This window comes from Rattus norvegicus, chromosome 1 (assembly GCF_021556685.1).
Source record: "Rattus norvegicus strain SHRSP/BbbUtx chromosome 1, alternate assembly SHRSP_T2T, whole genome shotgun sequence".
Lineage (NCBI taxonomy): Eukaryota > Metazoa > Chordata > Mammalia > Rodentia > Muridae > Rattus > Rattus norvegicus.
Genome location: NC_141534.1, coordinates 157,794,898 through 157,819,663, shown reverse-complemented (window position 1 = coordinate 157,819,663; position 24,766 = coordinate 157,794,898). Strand labels below are relative to the sequence as shown.

General features: G+C 37.7%; 1 protein-coding gene across 12 annotated transcripts in view; it reads right to left on the bottom strand.

Moving 5' to 3' along the window:
- Positions 1-24,766, bottom strand: part of Dlg2 (discs large MAGUK scaffold protein 2) — a 2,073,609-nt gene that overhangs the window by 1,218,741 nt on the left and 830,102 nt on the right. The window contains exon 1 of one of the 12 annotated variants that reach the window (XM_087586786.1): positions 9,267-10,088. Within the exon in view, the coding sequence (XP_087442912.1) occupies positions 9,267-9,368 (102 nt within the window). The 5' untranslated portion in view covers positions 9,369-10,088. 12 annotated transcript variants of the gene reach the window in all.

Below are 24,766 nucleotides of genomic sequence, written 5' to 3'. Positions count from 1 at the left end.
ATGGCTCCACAAGAAAAAGTATGTGGTTCTTTACCCTGGCCCAGTAAGTCAGCTGGTACATTTAATGGCTATCTTATTGTTTGAGAGCTCATGAAAGTGACATACATCACTCGCCAGAATTACAATACCGATTATTTCAGCTGTAAGATTTTAATATTGTTAATCCCAAGGTGTGATGTCAGCGACATAGAAACAGACCAACAGTTTAGAGATTTTTGACTAGTTTTTGTGTTGTCACTTATCAAATGAAATGATTCAAACCACGTCAGAATCTTGGGCAAAGCTGTTATAAAAGTAATGCAATGTAAATATCCTCAAAGCAAAATTTATATTAATTTTTGCATGCAAAATTGTGTTGATATTTTAAAGACACATTTTTGTTGTTTACAGTTTCCAGAAGTTATGGTTTTGAATATATTTATTCTTTGTCTTAATCGTTTAAATTTTTATCAGAAAAAATATCATTCTATATTCAATATTACAATGAACAATGAGTTCGTAAGTCTGACATAAACATTAATATACATGAAATGTTTATAAAGTAGCTTTGATTGAATTACATTACATTACACCAAGATTTTTAGCTAATCTCTGATATATAATAAAGTAAAACATTTGTGCTGTTAAGAAATAGTAACCATGTCCATATGGTATGGATATTGTATTGTATTTATGATCAATTAGCTTCTCTGCACATAAGAGTAAATTATTGATGATGTTATGTCTGGATATCTCATCCCAGATGCCTGTCATAAGTCAGAGTTCCATCTAGATCTACCTATTCAGCTATCTTGCTCTGTCTGTGTGTTTATATATGAGCACATACAATATATACTAAAGGCTTCAGAACCAGGAGTGACTATGGTAACAATTCCAACCTGAAAACATGTGGGCCTAAACCTTAGAAGTTAAAATGTTTCACCCCAAACACAAAGGCCAGAAAAGACCAACAGTAAAAACAATCAGCCAAGAAGAGTACCTTTCTGTTCTCTTGAGGTCAAACATGAGGGAAAATAAAATGTATTATTTATACAGTTTACCAATGCAAAACTTGGTCTCACCCAGAAGCAACTGGTAGATACATAAAAGGTAGGATTTGACTAAATACTTGGATAATTCACGGACCAGTCAGGTTGTCATATAAAACTAACCACCATAACAGGTTTGGAGGAGTGCTCAGAAAATATGATCTCTAGAAAGTATAATCATACAATAGGATATAAAAGATAAACTCTCAAAGATGGTGAGGATAACTGTATATCATTTTCCACTTTTACTCACTGTGCACTTGTTATTATACCTATTTATTATTATCACTTGCTCATTTATTTTATAAATACTTATTGACTGGTTTTTATGAAAAATTCACATCTCATTTTATTGCCTTTTTTAGTTACTATTATTTAATACAACGAAAACAAATTATAGCTCAGAGGAAACAGATTTTTACAACTGGATAGCATAGTTGAGGTGTGAGCTGAAAATAATAGTTGCCAGAAGTAGTTCATAGGAGACTAGGAGTAATTTAGTTCAGAAAGAACTGAGTGATTTTACTTACAGGACTTTAGAACATTACCTAAAAATCCCTGAGTCAGAACAAGCCCAAGGTTCCATGAAATAGCAGCTTTCTCGGGGTCCTGAATTCTCACTCAAAATCCCTTCTCTGGAAGCATATTTTAATGGCAGAGTAATCATCTACAATTGTTATTTATTTAATCCTTTGAGCTTTCTCCAGAAATCTAACATGAGTCATCAAATGTTTAAAAGACCTTGAACTAGCATGTGTTCTTGTCACAGGAGACACAGCCCAAGCAGCCTGTGTGTGACACTCAGCACCTGTTTCAGCTTTTAGCTCATTTGTCTCTCTCTCTTTCTAGGTCAGGTTTAATCTAGGATTTTGTAAGTGTCATTTACAAAACTTCTGCACTCCTTGTACTATAGCATTAAGACACTTTAATAATCTAATGGTAAATTCCGAGAGATCTCTTTTCCAGACATAAATATCAGTGCACTTAATTAAAATGTTTTGTTGTTAAACTGCACATTTTTAGCAGTAAGCAGAGTAGTTTTATTAAAACAGAAGAGAAATTCATTGGCTATTTATTATATATCTGGCAAAGTACTAAATGTTTTTGTTGTGATATCGCACATAACCCTATAACAGCCAGAAGGGTGCTAGGTGCTATTTCTCCTGCTTCTTCAGTGACGAAAAGTGTCACCTTTTCCTGTTACCTCACCTTGAGGCCTAGAACTTCTCGCACAGTAGTCATGACATAGAAAGAATAACACTGAGTTAGAAATAGGGAGACCTGGTTGTAGCTAAGACTTTACCTCACTGAGTGACCTTGAGTAGGGCACTTCCTGTCTACATGATTTAGTAACCTCTTGTGGAAAATGAGAGTGTGAGTACTATGAAAAATGGTGTGTTGAATCAAACTCCTCTAAAAAGAAATAGTTTTAGCCACTTATACAATAGGACCCAGTCCTCTGGAGAGTGTGCCTTGAATTCAGATTCACACGTGTTCCCTGAGAGATTGGAAATTTATTTCTAGTTTATATGTACTTGTAGCAAACAACTTGCCATCTGAAAGAATACTGTAGCTTTTCAGGAAATTAAGGCGAGCTCTGGACATAAAGTAATTACAAATTTTAGCTGTGTTATCTAGGAGCTATGTCCCTTTCTGGGTATGTTTTAAAATGTGTACAGCATAATTCCCTGACACTAACTATTGTGAAGACTAATTAAGGTGACCTTTGAAACAGTGTCAAGAATGTGGAGATCATGGTAGAATCCCTACCATCTCTGTGTTTCTCTCTCTCTCTCTCTCTCTCTCTCTCTCTCTCTCTCTCTCTCTCTCTCTCTCTCTCTCTCTGTGTGTGTGTGTGTGTGTGTGTGTGTGTTTTAAAACAATTATGAATTACTGCATATAGGTTGTAAATATCTTCTCTCTAATGTACTCAAGTTTGATATTTGGGTCTTTTTCAATATTACTCTTACATTGAGATACACCAATATATTCAGAAAGCTCACATTAAATTAAAACCTAACAAAGTTTTAATTCTATAAGAATAAAATAAACTGTCTCTTATTTATAAAGTTATAAACTGTAGGGATATATTAACTCTGGGGAAAGTTTTAAATTTAAAATAGTTTGGGGCAGTGCAAATTCATACATCTACCTTAAAATAAATTTAGCTATAGACATCATAAAGTATCTTACATATACTTTATTTCCTTATTCTAGTCAAAGAAATTATTTCAAATCTAATAAAAGACACATTCACTGGGATGGATGCTCTAATTTTGGGAGTAGCAAATATGTGGATGGTCTAAATAGCTAAATATAAGGGCACCTAACTTATATAACTATTAAAATATGTCCACAAAGCCCAATGCCAATTTAAAACATCCAAATTCAAGCCCTGCTGGATTACACATACACTTCTTTCTGAGATTGGCTCTCACTGAGGCTGCCCTCATAATATAGTTAATGTTTACCTCAAACTTGTAGTCCTCACGACTCTTTGGAGGACAGCTGTGCAAGTACATTTAGAAATAAGCTGCACATAGACCAGTGGAAGCGAAACTTACTGCGAAACTGGGAAAACACACACTAAAATTATTAACAACTTCATTGCTACACAATTGGGATTCTTAAGTTTTATATTTTTTCACATTTTAAATTTATTTCAATTAACATAGATTAATATAAAAAACACAGAATACACCAAAATAGCTGAACTTCAATATACAAACTACTTGGGGAAAAGCTATTCTTCCAATAACAAAAATGTGCATAGTGAATACCCAAGTAGTTTTGAATACCCAAGACAATCAATCATTTAAAAGCAATGTTGGCTTGATTTAAATGAATAAGCAAAAATAAACAAGCATATTCTATGTCATTGAATGAGCTGTAACAGGTCTGGAGTGGAAGAAGCAGAGCCCTGGGGAGCTGTCCACCAGGCAAGTGCTGACACTCCTTCTGCTCCTGTGTGTGTTTAAGAGCACCTCAGGAGGTTTGGGATTTTAAGCCAACTTCTTTCTTCTCATCCTTCATCCCCGAACTCCCAATTTTATCCTGCTGTATTTTGCTTCCTTCCTTGACTTACTTCTCTGTATCCCTGATCACTATGGTAACTGGAATGATAACACTTGCAAAGCCCCCAAGATACTGCTTGCTTGGTCAACCAGACTAAATGCTTCTTTTTCTCCCCTTGATTCCTTAAAGCATGACCTTATCTCCTTTCCTTTGAATTTCTTTCTTTCCTTCTTTCTCCTATTTCAACACACTCTGCATTTTCTTTCCCCTTTTGGGGAAATCATCACACAGAAGAAAGGAAAGTTTCACTCTACCACATGAAGCTTCTAAATTCTTTGAGGAATAATTTATAAAATGTCCGCAAAAGAACTGTAAATTATTGTCCATCTGCTTTTGCAACACTTTCCACAACTTTTGTCACTCTTAATACATCATAGATAATGTTAAAGGCAAATGGTTCAGTATATGGCTAAATGTCATTACTTAATGATGTGAGTTTTTATAATAACACATTGGAGGAAAACTCGAGGCGTACTAAAATTTGAGGCATCCATTTTTAGAAAGTAGATTTATGATGTACAATGTATTTTGTTAAACGGCTACTACTATCCTTGTCTTAAAATATCCATCTTCTTGCAGTGGCACGTGTGTGTGTGTGTGTGTGTGTGTGTGTGTGTGTGTGTGTGTGTGTGTGTTGGAGCTTTAAAAGGGACTTTCTTAGTGTGGGGGCACACACCTGTAAACACAGCACTTTAGAGGCAGAGGCAAGAAGATTAGAAGTTCAAAGACAGCATGTGCTAGCAACTTCAAGTTTAGCCTGGGATACAAAACAAAAATAAGTATTAAAAAAGAAAACAAAACAAAAGAACAAAAAAATACTAAAACTGAAATGATAGTTTTAAAATATCATAAATACAACATTTCCCATTTACTTGATTTATTTCGTGGTTGTATCTTAGATCTTGTGAATAGTGCATAATGAACATGAGAATTGGGGTATTCTGAGAGATTCTGACTTCATTTTTGGAATATATATAATATTTGTACATGTATCTGTATCTGTATATAAAGAGGGAGAGAGAGAGGGGAGAGAGAGAGAGAGAGAGAGAGAGAGAGAGAGAGAGAGAGAGAGAGAGAGAGAGATTGCTAGGTCAAATGGTAGTTTAATTTTTAGTATCTTAAGAATTTTCCAAAATGTCTATACAAACTTACATTCCTACCACCAAGGAAGCCCCTTTCTGTACTCTTTCACTAATATTTATTATCTCTTGTTTTTCTAATAGTAACTGTCCTAGGTGATACCAGGTGCTATTCTACTCTAGCTTTGATATGCACTTTCCTAATGGGAAATTATGTTGAAGACTTTTCAATATATCATCTTTGGAAAAATTTCAAAGATGTCCATTCAAATCTGTCAACTATTTTTAACATGAGTCATATTTCGATTACATCTTTTTTAACTTCATAAAGCACAGTAAACAGGAAGCAGATATTTTAAGAATAATCTGAGAACGGTGGATCAAATATTCTGTGTTTACTGTGTGACTCTGCTTTTGAAATGGCAGAGATGAGAAAGGAGAGAAGGAAAGGAGAGGGTCAAGGGTACTTAACATTCCTTAATACAGATACAGACAAAATAAAGGAGAGGAAGTGATACAAGCTGGTCCTCAGGACTGCATTCATCCTTTGGGTTTCTGCAGATAGAAATGCGAGTCAACTGAAAATGAAGTGGAAGCCTATTTGCTGATGACACATGAGCAAAAAAAAAATTGGACCTTCTAGAAACCCCCCTTTTCATGGAAGTCATTCCCATAAACACTATTGTATGGGGTCAGCAATGGATTGGAAAACAGAGACTCGGTCTAATGGAAAGCACACATAGGGCAAGACAATTCTAGTTCTTTTCATGAGACTCTATAGTCAAGCGACTGTGGGTGGGTATTCCAGAATTTAGGTAAGGGATTGAAATCACTTCTCTCAGGAGCCTCGAGATTCCTTTTATAGTGTCATTCTTGTATTTTAATGTGCAGCATCTATTTCAGTAGCTGAAACAGAGCCTAATAAAGTAATAAGTTATAGTTAACCAAACCAAAGGATAGGCAGCATGTAGAAAGGCAGGCCCTGGGGAAAGATGAGAAAAGTAAAACATGTAGGGAAATGTCTATTTTGATGATCAAATGAGTCAGCATCCTTCAAACCATTACATGTTAGTAAGATATTACTAACAGTTTGCTTATGATTCTTAAGCTGACAATCTGGTCTAAACAAACAGGGGTTTTGGCTTTAACATGTTAAGTATCTTCTAGGAAAGAAAATCAATGCACATCTTAATCTTATTTTTGCACATCCTGTATAATATGAGATGAATACAAGTTTCCAGAAGTTCCTAATTCGCATATGTCTCTCTGAGTTTTATTTCAACATTACTTACACTTAACTTCAACTGCTTAAAAATCCAACTGGATTAGTCCTTATGTATTTTCCTTAAATCAATATTGTTAGTAAGATAGTCACGTGCTATGATATTTAATTTTAAAACCATAGAGGACGAGAGTAGGAATTTGTTGTATGCTGAGTTTTTGATAATTGAATGAAATAATGGTATCTGAGTGTTATTAATTTTTATTTACCTCATTTTGTGAATGTTCTATCAATACATAAGTACCTTCCACCTATAAGCAGTTAGCCCAGCATACTGCAACTGGGAGAAACATAATATTACAGCTCCTAGCCAATAAAGATGAAAAGAAGTGCACAGGGAGTGTTTTCTCTTTCAGAAGAAGCTCTGAGCATTGCTCTTGGTGAAGCCAAAGCCACTTGAAACCACCGTGTCCTGGTTAACAGGTACATATTAAGGACTCTGTGCACCTCCTTTAAACTTCCTTTTGCACCAATGGCATAGTAATACATGATCCTGTGCTTATCCCTGTTGCCATTTTGTCTGAGAAAACTGAGACTTGAGATAGGATACATATTTTGCCAGTGAAATCTACTTTTGAAACCCCATTGTTCAATAGGAAGTTTGTCACAGTGTATTGTATTACTACCTGTTAGATGAGTTTGAAAACTTCATTGAGGAAATCAAGTTTATAAAGTACTAGTGGTGTGGTATTTTTGTATTTTAGACTCCAAGGTTGAAGTCTTACATTAACCAGTCTATAATCAACTGAGAAGTGTGATTAGGACATATTATTGTAATACTATAATATATAACTTTTGTGAATTATCATATTTGACTGATTGACAATGTCGAATGGGATAGACTCTCTAAAAACATAGTTCATTTTCATGGAATAAATTTACTTTTCAGAAGACCGAGTCAACTTGATTTGGATGTTTCATTCTGTTGACATTATTCATTGTCAACGTGAACTTGTTATACCTGAACACGGAAAGAAGTAGAACCAGCAGTTAAATTAATGTAGTGTCCCAGCCTCTTTAAGTCAACCGATTTCTTCCAATTCGGTGTAAAAACCAGGGAAAACATAACAACATGAAGGAAACTTCTTCAAGCATGAACTAGGGTGCTAGGATGTAGAGTCAAAAATCCTCATATCGATAGGTCATCATCCTTGATTATTGTAGCACATGCTTAATGTCCCTCAACACGAAATTCAGCTTCCCTTATTAATAAACACTTAGCACTGCAGAGCAATTCTTGTAAGTTTGTTACAGTGGGTGTTAAATGATACCCAGTGGGTATCTGTGTAAAGTTAGTGAGAATGTCTAAGAACACACAGAGGGGTGGTAAATTGTGTGGAGGAAGGGCAAACTAGTTATAGGATGCAATTCTCTCATGCATTCTTCCAGGGGTGAGCACACAAGCCTTCAATGGTATAAGACTTATCTAAGGCTTTTCAAAAAAAAGATCCACATCCCCATTTATTATAAGTTATGGTTTTCAAAGCTGATTCTCAACTTGTTATATACACTCACAGCCACAATAATAAATGTCATTTGTTTCTCTCTTAAAGACTTTTACACAAGGTGATATTTGAGAACGTTGGAGTGTGTGTATGTGTGTTGGAGGGAGCTGGGTCTCAGAAATTTACCTACATTTCTCATTTTATACAAGAAAACAGGAAGGTCCAAGAGAAGACTAGAGTTTCTAGCCAGTGTAAGGCAGCTAACTCTCGATTTTCTACCAAGCCTCCTGTGAGCATTACCCATGAACGGAAGTGTTTCAGTAACTTTACTGCCTTTACTACAACAGTCCCATTCAGTCTCTGTTTGTGTCGTTCAGAACAGAAGGGGTCACGTGGTTCGTGTTCATTTATAGGTGTGCACTTTTTCTTACTTCAGATAAAGTATCCCCACTCCCATATACACTTTTTGTGATAGTCATCAAAGCAACCGTAAGAAGTGGTTTCTAAAAACAGCTGAATTAACCCACCAAGTTGTCACTGTAAGTAAAAACTCATAGTCCTGGGGACCAAAGAACAGGTACTGAGTCCACTCATAGACAATAACGTTGCCAACAGCAAGTTCTGGTGGCACCCACCACAGCCGACAAAAAAGCTCTACTAAATTCTTTCAGATAGGGAGCCCTGGATGGTAACCTGCTTCAAAACCCTTCAAACTTCATTTCCTTCAGACACTGAGCAACCGTACACAACTCTGGGATAGGGCAGTCATTTGCTGCAAACTTCATGAAGAACTGTGCTGTGCCATCTCTTGTTAAATGGACTGTGTATGCCTGAGGACTACAGAAATATATCTCTAGACTTATTGTCTAAAGTAGCCATAAGCCCCTCCCTCTCCTTTGGAAAAGCTCATTACAAACCAAGCCTCTTAGTTTTATCTGGAGAACTTCTATGGCCCCAGGTACATTACCCCAGGGCCCTGCTTCAGCGGGTGAGAATCAGTCTGATGCTTTCCGGAGCATCCAAACCAGCGCCGGCAGCTAATCACTAGCTAAATGCAAAAAGAAATCTCAAGCACAGAGACATCTAAGGCGCCCTCTTTTCAAGAGCGCTTGTAGCTTCCGTGCGCTCCGTACAGGGTCCTGTCACCACCTAGCTATCATGCCAACACCGGCCACTGGAAAAAGCATTAAGCTCTCCTGGCTCCAAACCCCAGCCGGCTCTGCGAGTGGACAGAGCAATCACACAGCGTCTGTAGTCTCCCAACAGGCAGACACATAAACAAACAACAAAAGAAATTGTTTGCTCTCCCCAGGGAGGCCAGCATGCATTACAATAAGACATGAATCCCTTGTCCTACCTTGCATCCAAACATCAACGACAAAGTGTTGTTGGTGCAAGCAACTTTGCAGTGGCAAATCATTGGTGTAAAACAGTCAGGGTCCTTAAGAACAGGGGACATTCCTTTTGGGCTGCGGCAGTGGCAGCTTGCTGGGGGAACCGAACTCGGTGCTCACCCAGTGCTCGGAGCGACAGCCTGCCTAGACAGCCTAGACCGAGCGGCAGCTGTGATCGCTGCCCCCTGCGCCTGGTGCAGCCATCCCCGAGCCTAGGTGCAAGCACTGCTGCCGGCAAGTACAGTGCGTCTCGGGGTCTGTCTTCCCAAGAGAACGAGGGGTGGGGGAAGGGACAGAGAGCGAAGAAGGGTTCCCCACTATACGGAAATTGAAGGAGGTAAAATAAAAATAATTATAAATAAATCAATCAAAATAAAAGGAAGCAGGGCGCGTTTGAGGAGGGTTCAAAGGAGGTGGGGCAATATTAGCATGTAAAAGGATGTGCCCGCCTACTCGCCCCAGTCACACTAGATCGTCAACCAGCTGAAGGGGGATGAGATTATTCCCTCTGAAGGAAATTTTAAAAAAGAAGAAAGAAAGAAAGAAAAAAGCCACAATGCAGTTCCCAATTTGGTAAGAAGCCAGTGGCTTGCTGCTGCAATTCAGAGTCACCGTGGGGAGCGCTGGCCCAGAGGAGTGGGAGGGAGGGGCGGGGTAAGGGAGAGAGCGGTGCACGCCACTCGCCAGCCTGGTGGCGCTCCGGGTGCCACCAAGAAGTCCCTGCCTTAGGCGGGTGGGCCATTCCCAAGCGACGTGACCCCGAGAACATACAGCACCCTGTTACTACTGCTGCCTCAGCGTGGACATTCTCAGCTGCTGAGTTCCTGGCAAGAGGCGGACAGCGCCCAATAGTGGAGGGACGACTGTCTTCCCAACCCCCATAGAAGACCTAGAAGGGGGAGGGGAAAGTAGCCAACAAAGAGATTTGATGTAGTATTAGGCTCCCAAAGATTAATGCTTTCCGGGTCAGCGAGTCTACTTGCTCTATAGGATGTAAAAGGGGGTCTCAAAACCAGCCTTTATCTGCTAATGACTTTTTTTTTTTCAAATTCAAAAGGGAAGGACATTCTGCTCCTCCTCTCTTCCTGCCCTCTTGACCTAGGAGGTGCTTTAGAGGCTCCCAGAAGCCACAGAAGTATCTATACTGTTCTAGAAGTATGACTGATAAGATCAGTATATGCTTTCTGTTTTGACTGTCTTGCTTTTGTTTTTATAACCGAGTCTGTAAGAAACGCAAAAAGATTTTTATTTAAGTTAGCAAGCAGCTTACACAGCTGCGAAACAGCTTAGTGACGGTTTTTAGAAAGTGAGAAAAAGTGTAAGGGCCAGGGAGCTGGTAAACTTAGCACTCTGAGTGCCACCTGGCCGCCATTCCTCACAGATGGTGGATGGAAAGAGCAAAGAGACATCCGGTTTGGAGTAAGAAGGCTCCGAGGCTGTGTGTGGCTGTCTCTGAATCACTTAAATGGTCTGAGTGCCTTCTTTGTCTGATATGCACCATAACACCTAGAGAGAGCTGGGGAACGAAATGAGCAGCTGGCCTTTTACTCCTGGGCAAAGACTCAGAGCAGGCCAGTGTCCCTGCTCTCTGTTTGCAAACCTTCTGTTGGGCCTTAGAGATTGGTCTATCACTTGCTCACGCCATGGAATCTCAGTAAGGCATGAAAAGTAGGTTCACAGATAACTCATAACTGATAGTTTAAAAAACAGCTTTGCTGATGACCTCAGGAACATCTCTAGATTTGCAGATATACAAGGTTCCAGAAAAAACAAAAGAAAAGAAAAATAAAAAAACCAAGAAGTTACTAGGCCAGATGTAATATCTTATATTCGCTCGTTTACCGTTCCTTATTTAAAATAAAACATGCTCCACTCTGAAGTTAGTGTACACTAAACTCCATAGAATTCTTAGGATATTAACAACAGCAACCAAAAAAACATTATTCCTGCTCAGTATGGCACTCTCATTCCTTAGGCAAGAAAGATGTCAAGAAAAGCTCACTGGTAATCACCCTCTAGTCCCAATAAGGAGAATCAGGGTTCTGTCTAAGAACTGGAGACACTGTTACAAAGAAGTCAGTATGGAATCAACTATAAAGAAAAGTCCGCAGGGGATGTGCCAGGAGTTAAACCTGGTTCTAACTGAAGAGGGCAGCCATAGCTTAGGCTTTGGTATTCATGGGTATGGGGAGTGGAGCTACAGAGAAGTGTGTGTATGTCACTGTTAGGTATACTAAGTCATATTTTAAGAAAACACTGGTATGAGACATTTTCTGAAGTCTTAAGGCTACGTTAACCAATGAGGTATATGCCTTAGCATTTCTTTCTGTGTCACTGTAAACTGGGTGAGTGTATGAGCACTTCCACCTCCAGAGTGTCTGCAGTTGTGGCTGCATTTTCCAAGAGATAATGGATTCTAAAAATGTTGTACAATATTCCTCTTATTCATTAGCCTATAATTTGGATTTCAAACACCCCAAAAGTATTGTATGCTCTATATTGTGAGGATCCAATAATATCCAACACAGTCCTTCCCTGATGAATTTGCCAAGTTAAGCCTGACCTCCTATTCTAGGGCAGCATGAAGGGCTGTTGCAGTCAAGCTACTTCCCGTTTTGAACTTTGTACTGCTTCAGATTGATAAAGGCAGATGACAAGATATAAAGCAAACTATGAATTTCACTTCTCTCCCCTTTTATGCTTGCATTGAGAAAAAAATCATTTAACTACACATTTCGCTCGATAAACACACACATGTATTTCTGTTTATATGTCATATATTTAGAGACACTTGATAATCTTGCCTTTCAATAATAGATCTGGAGTAAATCGAAGGCATGAGAGAATGTGGGGGCCTGTGTCCATGACAATGCAGTGCCTAGTTACAGTCAGTAACCACTGTCGCTACAAAATGAGGCAATGCCACGTTAAGATAGGTGCACGCTATATTATTGAACTGAAGACTACTAATTTAGGAATATACTTAATGGGGTGTTCTGCAATAAGTTTAGAAGGAAATCTTTCTAAGGAATATCAGGATGTGAGATGTTCATCTTAATATCAAAATAACTAACCTTATTTAGACATTTAATTGATATAATTTACAGTTCTTCCTGATAGCTACCTCTTGCATAGAAAGTAGATTACAAGTGCATCTTATTAAACATTTATCTAGCATTTTTCTCAATATTGCCGCCTGTTCATAAAAAAAAATCACATTATCAATAAGTGTGAGCAGGGTCAAACACTCTTTATTACTTATCCTAATCAGAGATTTGGGATAAGGTTTGAGTAATTACTTAGTTATCTTTCTTTTTTGTGATCATTTCCATAACATTTTTTTTTCATTTTGTGTGCATGAGTGTTTGGTTGCATGTATGTCAGCATCTCACTTGTGTGCCATACCTATTACCCAAGGAATACAGAAAAGGATGTTGGATCACCTGAAACGGTATAGACAGTTATCAATGACTTTGCAGGTGCTGGGAATTGAATCTTCTAGAAGAGCAGTAAGTCCGGAAACCTCTGAGCCATCTCTTTAGCCCCAGAAAACTTAAAACCAGAGAAAACTTAAGCATCCATTTCTTTGAAGTCACTTGTTTTCAGCAAAGGCACATTTCTACGGTGTCCTTGACTTTATAGGCAGTAGCATGGTGCCTGCTCTATGCTCTACTCTGAATTCAACAGTGTGCTGGAGCCAGATCCTGCTCAAAAGGGTTGATATGTATCTTCCTAATTCCCCATTCAGTGACACCATTACTGGTAGTTTGGGATTAATTAAGAAGAACATTTATACCTCATACTCTGATATTACAAATGTGGACTTCTTTCTTTAGACAAACTTTAAATCAATAAAGCACTGTCCTAAATTCTGTCATAAGCCTATTTTTACCATTACAATTCCTCAATCTTACCAAGGGAAAACTCTCTATTGTAGAAAAAACAAATAACTTTCCAAACCAAAATTGGTATGCTAATCAGCTAAATGAAGCAACTAAGCAAAATATTTTAATGACTTTCAATCACATACATTCATTTCTCGTGTTGAATGTCCTTAACAGCTTACTTGCTGCTGTAGTCCATGATATTCCACAGACAGACGAGCATATTCTGTTTGGGGCATGGTATTCTCATGCAGAAAAGGGGAAGCCCTAGATATGAAGTCAGTCTTAAACTTGACTTCAGACAACAACAATAACGATACCTTCCCATTTAAACAGTTGTCAGCTAAAGAATAGAATAGCAAACCTCATCCTAGTGACTGTAAAATGACACTCCATTACAGGGAGGACCGAGAACAGATTGGGGGAGATAACACAGCAAAGTACAGCTTAGTGGGAGAATGGAAATAGGGATTTGATGGTGATCGATTCTTCTTGATGCTCATCACCAACTACAATTGTGCACAGTTTCATTCACTTTCAGATTGTTATTCTGGGGGCTTCTTGCTTGCAATTTCCATAAAAATGTATCACAGAGTCTATTACAATAGCACACTGAACATACTTGATCTTGCCAGAAAACCTAAGAGATTCAGAAAACATGCTCAGGGTCCAATCAGACTCAATAGTCATTGCCAATAACCATGTGGCTTCTGTTTTTGATTCCTTTTCCTTCTCTTCTTTGCTAGTGAACTTAGTGCATTTAAATCTTCAGTAGAAATGGTTTCGTATAATTAGTTAAGCAAGTGATATAAACAAAGTCTTTTTTCCATGGACTTTCCTAAAATTATTCAGCTCATTGCTATCAAAGAGATTACAAATCAATTAAATAAATTTGCTTAGAAATTAATCAGTAGGAGAGAATATATCCTTAAGTATTAATAATTGTATCGTAACTCCACATACATTATCAATGTAGTTAAATTTCTCAAACTCCCATTTTCTGTTCTATAACAGGGTAATGATAATACAGGGTCTCTTGAAGGTTTAAGTGAGAAAATGTGTTAGTAAACATCTTTCACCCTTATCTGGTTTATCCTCTCTACTCCACAAATCCTGTTGATTTCCTGATACTTCTTTCAATAAGTTAACAGAAAGAAACAAACCAATTATACTTGCCAAATAATTCCAAGCCTCTAATGGCTCCTTTAATAACCTTTGTAAGCACTTCTATGTCCTTACTTCGGATGGACATGCCATCTCCCTTAAGATCTTGTCAGGTCTCACAAAACTCTCACTAACTCTGATGTCCCCCATGATGCCTTCACGCCTTTGAGCTCTCAGTGTTGTCACTAACGTAGGAGTCTATTGCTACTTCTCTGGCTCCCAGTCTAGATGCCTCCGGAACAGTCACAGTTAATGACTAGTTTCCTTTGACTTGAGTTTCATGTAAAATATTTGCTCAACCTTTCCTCAAGGTGTCTTGCTACAGGATGGAATAGTTAGGCAATAAATGAATGTACAGTAACTAATCCATTTGGGAGCAAGGCAGCCATCCCACTACCAGTATCTGGGCAGCAGGAAAGCTTGGGTAGATCACTGTCTCCTCATCCAGCCTGTTCTAGTTTCAATTTTGTTGTTATGAAAAAATGCCTGACAAAAGCAATTTGAGGAAGAAGAAGTTTATTTGGATTATAATTCCAAAGTAGAGTACCCCTGTGGGGAAGTCAAGGCAGAAACTCTAGGCTAGTTATATCAGATCCAAGAATAGAGAGAGAATAAATACATATGTGCCAAGTGCCCAGCTAGTTTTTCTCCTTTTCAACAGGACAGGGTCCCATGCCAGGGAAAGTTGTCACCAACTTTCAGGCAAGTATTTTTCCATATCAATAGAGGCAATCAAAATAACACCCGTTCTACAGAGATTCCCACAAGCAAACCCGACCTGTACAATCACTGAGACACTTCCCAGGTTAGTCTAAGTTGTGTTCAGTGGTCAAACTAGCAACCTACCCCCAAGGTCCTAGTTGTATGGTACAAGATTCATGTTGAAGAAAGGATGGTACACAGATCATAATCAATTTTGGCATCTCAGGAGCAAGATTTAGGAAAGAGTTATTGTCCTCAGCTCCAATATGGCAATGCAGTATGCTGACTTCCACAGTCATTATGGTTGTCACTTTTACATTTTTGCTCTTCAAAAAGCAATTTCAAATCATTTCCCTCTGAGACTCCTGTAAGAATTTATTTAGCAGTAAAATTCAAATTAAAAGTAAGGAAATCTTAGGTCTTCTTGGTTATCAGTTGTTCTGTCAAGTTTTGGTGTTAAAATCTGTGTCTTGGACTTCAGTTCTTGATTTTTACACGAGTAACTAATTTGTTCACTCGGTCTCATTGATAATTCCCCCACCCTCTGAAAGAGGGGAGAAGGCCACTGAATCGCAGCACATAAGAAACAGGATTTTTGTGCAGATTGTTTGTAAAAAGAGAGCATATGTGAAAGTACCTATTAAAATGTCTCACATGCATTGGAGTTTAATAACATGCATTTGCTCACTCATTCTCTTATTCATTCATTTATTACACACCAAAATTATCCAAAAATTCCCAGCAATTTCAAATGAACATCTACCAAATACGGCAAAAATTCCTGTGAAATAACTGTTCTATTTTTATAGTGTACTTGCCCATCTGTGAAACAAAGACGAATATTTCATTGTCAGAATTAAAAAATCTAAATCCAGAGTTCAACTTTGAGAACAGTAATTCACAGGAAGGCTGCAACAAAAACGTGGCTCATTTTAAATGGTTTCTTATTGCCTTAGAGTGTTCCAGTGCAGCAAATAGACTCTCCTTATCAGTTGTCTTTCATTCTAACAACAGATACGTGGCTAGCTGTGTGAACTAAATGAGGTGACTTACTTATCCAGAGGAGTGCCATTCTGTCACGTTGTAAACAGGAGCCCTTGACTAATCATGTCCAAGTTAAATGGAATGATTATTCAACGAAACAAATTGCTCCCTTGAAGCTATAAAGACATCAAATCTCTCTTATAATCTCATACTACAGATTTAAGATATGACACAATTATCTCCTTTAATATGATGTACAAATGATGGCTAAAATCTAAAATGTTTCTAAATTTTAAAGTGTAGTCTTACCAGGTTTCCATTCCCTGTTTACTTAAAATAAGACCATTGTGAAAAAAAAGAAGAAAATACTTATCCTTCTGTATAGTATGTGACTCACTCATGTAACAAGAATGCTAAATTATTCTTTTATTATGATAGTCAATGTCAAGTATAATGTGTTAGAAGATCCAGTTATGTTTGCTAAACTTGTCGGCATTTGACTATTGAACAGCCTTTGGTTGGTTCAAAAAGTCAACACATTAGCTCCTGCTTTTGATATGCAATTACTTTTTACTCACTTATTCATTCAAACTATCATGAGTATGCGTGTGATATATAGGTATATACAGTTACGTGTACCTATACATGCTTGTGCATAGGTCAGAGGTTAACATAAGGTGTCTTCTTCTATCTTTCTACACTTTAGTTTTGAGAACAAGTTTTTGATGAGTCTGGAGGTCGTCAACTCTCCAAGGCTAGCAAGACAAGGCTCTGGGATATTCCTGTCTTTACTGCTTGAATTAATGGTATACATTGATATGTCCAGGGTTTTACATGGATATGGGAATCTGAACTTATATCCTCATTCTTACAGAGCAAGCACATAACTGACTGAATCATCTCCCCAACCCTTCAACATATATTTTTTTAACTGCTATCTGCTATCTTCTACTTGCTGTACTAACACTGGTACGCAGTGGTAAGGGTGTTTATTATTGATACAGGCTTGGCCTTGTGGAGATGACAGATCAGATCAGTGGAAAGAGCAGATTGGCATGAAAGCCTAAAGGAGAGTTGCCTGGCTCTTAAGTAATAATAACCAAGCAGAGAACTAAAGTGAAGAATGAGTGGACATGACTTGGGGAAATTAAGGATGGTAAGGCAGTTTGAATAAAGGCAGAACAAAGATATTTGATGGTCAGGAGATCAGAAATATAGCATGGACTGTGGTCAGCTCAGAATAGCTGGGATACAGGAAACAAGGGTAAATCTTAAGTGAGCAGAGTCTAAGAAGAAAGTGAATGTCAGACTATGCCTTTGCATTTTAGATAATTTTATTTTGAATAGCTAAAGCACATATATAATGAGTATATTTAAAGAAGATATAATGGAATATAGTATACAACACATGATAAACACATAAAATGCAAAGCTTGATATTTCAATACTCACGTATTCAGGCAACCATTACCATAAACAAGACTTGGGACATGTCATTAACTCCAAATGTTTGCTCATGGATCTTACATCCCTGATCCCCAATATAGACACATCTCCTATAATACGTTGTGTATTTGCATGATTAAAATGTCAAGAGATATAAAGATCAAAAGCATCAGATTAATCAGGAAGGAAATGGAAATTGAGCTACAGTGAAGTTGCTTTGGACACCCATGAAAATGGCTAAAATTAAAGAACCTGATAATTCCAAATACTAATGATCAACTCTCATATAATACTGGTGGGACTGTCAAGTGATATAGACACTGGGTGCTGAGGATGCGAACTAAGCTTCTTATCACTGTGCGCCAAACATGATGCTCGCTGAACTATCTCCCCTGCCCCCAAGGGAAGATCTTTTAAAGCTGAAAATGCATATTGATAAGACAATATGAATCTGATTGAAGAATGGATTACTTGAATAATGTACCTAGAATCTTTTCTCATATCTCACATAAGAGATAAAAACTAAAGATAGAAGTAGTCATTACATATAAAGCAGTAAAAAAAAACTAACATAGTATACAAAAGTATTTCATTTTATAGATAATGAGGCACTTAAATGTTTTGTTTTACTCCTAAATGCCCACTTAGGGCAGTCTCCTGGAATCTTTATAAGCACAAGTAAAGTGGGGTTTTTTTGTTTGTTTGTTTTTATTTTTGTTTTTTTTTTTTTTTTGGTGATTCAATTTGTAGCTAAACTTTAGAATAGAGATATAGATAGATAGATAGATAGATAGATAGATAGATAGATAGATAGATAGATAGATGTAGATAGAGATATGACACTGATTACTTTCTACCCTGACAATACTAGGCTCTATTCGGTGTCTACCTCAAACTTAAGTGGAAGATTAACACTGCTATTGTTTCTCATGCCACCAACTAAAGAAGAAAGATACTGGGATCTGAGATTACAGATCAGTGTCTGTCGCACTAATCACAGTCCAGGAACTGTGGATAAATGTAGTTATTATTTTAATTTCCTCATGTGCAAAATAATAGCTATAAACCTACAAAATCTAACTAATTTGGGCTCATGCAGACCCACAGAGACTGAACCGCAAACGAGAGAGCTTGCAGAAGACTGACCTAAGCCCTCTGCACATATGAAACAGTTGTGCAGCTTGGTCTTCATGTGCGACTCCTCAGAGCAGGAGCAGGGCTGTTCTCTGACTCTTACCTGCCTTTGATCCCATTCTCCTCACTGGAATGCCTTGTCTGGCTTCACTAGGAAACGATGCACCTAGTCCTACTGCAAATTGATAGGCCAAGGTGGGTTGACATTGACAGAAGGCCTCCCCTTTTCCAAGGAGAAAGGGAGGAAGGGAAATGGGAGGAGGGAAAGGGAAAGAGAAGGACTGGGAGGAAAGGAAGAAGGGGAAGGTGATATAAAAATGCAAAATAAATAAATTAATTGGAAATTATTAAATAAGAATAATTAGGGCTGGAGAGATGGCTCAGCGGTTAAGAGCACTGACGGCTTTTCCAGAAGTCCTGAGTTCAAATCCCAGCAACCACATAGTGGCTCATGATCATCTCTAATGAGATCTGATGTCGTATTCTGGTGTGTCTGAAGTCAGCTATATATAACAAGTAAATAAATCTTTTAAAAAAGAATGAGTAATAAAGATAAGAGTTAAAAATGCTTCTATAAAATATTTAAGCAGCTAAATTATCTAAAATACAAAGTGCCCTAAAATACTGCTTATCACATACTGAGTATGCTCACTAGTTTTATTGTATTATGACTATTATGATGATTGGTATTACCATTCCAAATAAGTTTCACACAAAGTTCTATTGCATCTTTAAGAATTTATTTAAATAATATATTTTTGAGGATTTTGCTTACATTCCACTCAAACATCATCTTACCACCAAAGTGCTATGGATTATATATTTTCCTATATAACATTAGAGTAAAGTTATGGCATGAGGCTCTGAAGAAGGTATTATGGATTACTACCAAACAAGACAGACAAGAACCTGACTCTACCCTCACTAAGTCATTTTTCCAAGAGGGAAATAGACAATTAGAAAAACTTGAGGCAGGTTCAGGATCAGGAGTAAGTCTAAGGTACAAAGCTATGTTCAGTGTTCAAAACCCTGCATTCTTCATGTTTCCATATGCTGTAACCTAGTGAATTACATCTATTTTTGCTAATTGTGTGCTTTAAGTCTCTTTTCATATATATATATATATATATAATTAAATATATATAATATACAAATATATATTCCTATATACATATAGTTGATGCTCAAGGATTATTTATGTAATCAATCATTCAAGTGAGTTAGTGATTAAAATAGAACACATGTGACTTTTTAGTATTTATTAATTAAGAGGAATTTTATTGATAGTAGGAAAAAGGCAGCATAATGTGGAAAATACAAGAAAGGTTCATTAAACTCCTAGTGTAAATTGTTTCTGTTCTTAAAACAATATTCTCCAGAAAATAAAATAGGATTTTTGGAGAAAACAAAGCTTATAGATCATGTCCTACACACACACACACACACACACACACACACACACACAAACACAATTATAGGCAACTAAGGAATTCTGAAAGTGGAGAAATAGTCTCCACTAGTGAAGAACACACAAACTGGTAATCTGAGACCAAATGTCAGTTCTGAAATCACATGTATGAGTAACATTATACAGAATATTCATGTAACAGTAACTAATGAAAAAAGAAGCCACTATTTGTCAAAGCAAGAAAGGGGTATATGGCAGGATTTGGAAGGGGGAGTGATGTCATCGTGTTATAAAATTAAAATATAAATAAATAATTAAAATTAACTTATATTGACGCATAAACATCGATATCAAGTAAGATTGGGCTGACTATCAAAAGTCGATGCGTAAATAGCCATAACAGCTAGGGCCTTAATATTTGTGCCAATCTAAATGTTATTGGTAATTTGCAGTCTCTTAGGGAAGCCAGATTTTATTTTTAAGAAAAGATACTGTCCTACTTTCATTTATGTGGCTGTAATAAAATATCCTAACCAAGAACAGATTTATTAGGCTCACAATTCCAAGTTACAGTTCATCGTTGCAGAAAAATTAAAGTCGGATTGTGAGGCAGCGGGTCGCATCCAGAGGCAAGAGCAGAGAATCATGGAATGCATGCTGACTTGTGGACAGCAACTGTTCCACATTTAAGCACAGGACACAGTTTAAAGAGGGGTGCTCTTTAAAATAGGCACATCAACTAACACAATCAAGTGCATTCTCCCCAACAGGCATGGCGGCAGCAGGCCAGCTTGATCTAGACTGTCCTTTGTTGGTCTTCCTAGGTGACTGTAGAAGGTGTTAAGTTGGCAATTAAGATTAATAATTACAGCAACATATTAAAATAGTTTTCACCTAGCAATTTGTCTTCTCAAAAGCTGTTGGTAAAATAAATTCATACCATCTCTTTGTCACCACTCTTAAAGATCAGAGAGTTTTATACTGATCACTAGCTCTAGGGATCTTGAAGAGATTGATCACTATAAAGTTAGGGTGATCTAAGATGGATCGTTTCTATTTACTTATATTCTAGTTTGTCCCCCCATCCCTTTCACAGTAATTAATTTGAAGTAAAGTATTAATACTGTGAGAAGAGAGTAGGCAGTTAATGTATACTAAGTATACGAAGGGACAAAGGAGATTGTCATTAGTTCAGCCTGAGTAGGACAAACAAGCCTTTTAGTGACATGATATTAATTGAGGTATTAGGAAAGAGAAGAAACTTGGGTAAGTCAGAATGAGGTTCCTCTATGGAATAGTTCCATGAGCTCATAAAAGGGAAGACACTTCAACCAGTTGAATCTTGAGGTTGTTGAGGTAAAGTTACTGGGCAAGATATTAGAAGGATGGATTTTATTTAGGCCGCCAGCAGAAAGAGAGGGCATCAAGTGAGGAATGGGGTTGCCATCCCACAGTCAAAAACTCTGACCCATAATTTTCCTGTCTGAAAGAACTGCAGGGACAAAAATGGACAAGAGCCTGAGGAAAAGGAGGTCCAGGGACAGGCTCAAATTAGAATCCAGCTCAAATGGAGACCCCAAGGCCTGACACTATTACTGATGCTATGGAGTGCTCCCAAAAAGAGGCCTATCTTGACTGCCCCCCTGCCCGATAGCCAAAAGAATCAGATGCAGATATTTACACCCAATCAATGGGCCCTTGTGGTTGAATTAGGGGAAAGCTGGAAGACTCTGAGGAGGAGGAGGGCAATCTCATAGGAGGACCAGCAGTCTCCACTAACCTCTCAGACACTGGACAACCAAGCAGGCAGCATACACCAGATGATAGGAGGCCCCCAACACATACATAGCAGAGGACTGCCGGGTCTGGACTCAGTCAGAGAAGATGCACCTAACCCTCAAGAGACTGGAGGTCCTAGAAAGTGAGGAGGTCTGGTGGGATGGAGGTTGGGCTGAGGTGGGGACATCCTTGTGAAGACAGAGGCAGAGGCGGGGAGGAAGCATGAGGTGTGGAACAGTTGGGGGGTGGACCAAGAGGGGGATAAATCTGGATTGTAAAAAAAAGATTAAGTAAAATTTAAAAATAATTTTAAAAAAAGTTGCAATGTGTTTTTGTCAGTATATAAAAAACTATGAACAATAACAAAAGCAACAATAAATGCAAATGAAGAGATCTTCAATAAACTGCTAATTATATTGATTTTGAAAACAATGAATTGAATCAACAATCCCTGAGTCAGACAACGTGCTATTTCTATCTATAGAAATCACTAAGATTGGGCAAACCTTTTTAAACTAAGATGCTTTTTTTGGGGTTTTTTTTTTTTTTTTGGTTCTTTTTTTCGGAGCTGGGGACCGAACTAAAATGCTTTTGAGGTGCAGCTGGGATTGGAAAGTATAGGTCTTGTGACACCTTTTTAAATGCTCTTTTGCATGCACCATGCTGTGGCAATTTATACATGAAAGAAATTCTGAAATTTTAACTGAAAAAAAAAAAGAAAAAATTGCTTCCTGCTAGTTCCTGGCTAAACTAACTACAGAATTTACAATTCCGTGTCATAAATAAATAAAAATAAACAATAAGTAGGAGCCTTCTATTTAAAAAAGGAGCTAGTTTTAAACCCAAATACTAAACCAAATGAGGTTTGAAGGGGTAGAGTCCAGATCCTGAGCTAAATGTTGCTCAGTTACGTTATGCTTAGTTAATAAAGCAAGAATGCCATTTTTAAAAAAGTACTCTTTCATAATTAGGTATGGCATTCTAAATAAAGAAAAACCTGTGTCTGAAACAGGGAACCAAAAGTCTACTTCCAGAAGGTTCTTCTCTGTAGATCCTGAGTTTAAGGGAAACAAAACTCACGCACACAAACACCTACAGAATGTAACAAAAGGAGCTCTGCCTGCAAGTTTTTTGCCTGGAAAGCACAGTGCTATCAATGTGAATGGGACGTCCATTGCCTGCCCAAGGTGAAGTGTTTGTAAATGAGATGTCACCTCTGTTTCAATGAAGCTTAGGTGGTGGATGAGACAGGGAGCAGAAAGTTATAGAAATGCGTTAAGAGTTGTAGTCAAGAAGAAGAATGGTTGGTGAAGCATTGGGGATGAGTGAGATTCTGTAGAGAAATGTGGACAAAAGAGAAAACAAACAAACAAACAAACAAACAAACAACAACAAACAGAAAGAAAGGGGTTTGGGATTTAGCTCAGTGGTAGAGCGTTTGCCTAGCAAGCGTGAGGCTCTGGGTTCGGTCCCCAGCTCAAAAAAAAAAAAAAAAAAAAAAACAGAAAGAAAAGTCAAGAATGACTTTAGCCTCTCCAGTTATTCACTGGATTCTAGAAAGTAGTTCAGGAAAATGAACTCTTCCCCATTGTATACAGCAGCAATTAGCATGACCTCCTGTTTCATGTTAGGACTTTATTGGTGATCATAAGTCTGCTCTTAGACTTCATTTATCCTGAATCAGATTAGATTGAAAAGTATGGCATTTTCATTTCAGGATTAGAAATTGATATTTCAAGTTACTTAGTTGAACTGTAAATGGCCAGAAGTTTCTAAACTATGCTACTCCGTTCTTCTACAACTACAAAATAAGGTGAATAGAAAAAGAGCTGATGAGATAAGGTAGATTCCACAAAGCTCTGTAGCAGGATGCGCTGGATAAGAATTGATGTGGTCTAGCTCACTTGTTTCCTAGTCTGGGCATGCACATTTTCTAGTGGTTGCAAGTTACAGAAATCCCAGTTTAAATTCCTTTAACAACAACATTTGTTGGCCACAAATATCAGAATTGACTTAATGCAAAGGGTACAGGTTCTTCGTCAATCATTGATGTGCCCTTCTGTTGTATAAGAATGTCATATGTTTATAGGGGGGGTCACAAGAGAGCTGTAGGAGTACTGGACTTCGTTTGCAAGAATGACAAATGGGGGAGGAAGTCTGGTAGCATTCATAAGGTCTTTGAAAAGGTTAGTTATAAGTTACCCTGGTACCATCATAGGCATCTATCCTTGCACTTGTCCAAGTAAAGTGCATGGCTGGTCCACACTCTATTATTGGCAGAATGAATGCAGTTTACTGCAGACAAGTCAGGCTAGTCTTTCATTTGACTAGGCCACTTGCAGTTTCCCTAATACACTTGGGTCTGGTTGATTAGTAACAAATACTTAAATGGATCTTCATACACTTGTAAGCACATGAAGGGTTTGATAATGTGTTCCAGCAGGCTATGGTAATGCAGTCCACTTCTTTCTTTTTCGTTTTTAACCAGAAAACTAAAACAAAAACAAGCAACTTATAAAAACATTGACATTATGTTTAAATTACATGTTTTTTCATACATATTCACAGAATCTGTTCACATAAGCAGACTGAGGTCACAGTAAAAGCGCATTTACCATGATATTAAGTAAATCTTAGCTTTTACTTCAAAGTAGTAATTATGAGGCAGAAGAAAAAATGTAGCTTCTGCAGTCAGGTGAACATGGATTTGAATTTTTATCTCAGTAATACACTAGAAATGTGTGGACAGGCAATTTACTTAGACACTTCAGCCATTTTTACAATAAAACAGACAGACTATTACCAAACATAAAGATAATTGCTGAGTGAGGTAACCAAGTCACAAACACACACACACACACACACACACACACACACACACACACACACACACACAAACATACATGTGGTATGCACACACTGATAAGTGGATATTAGCCCATAAGCTTGGATTACCCAATGA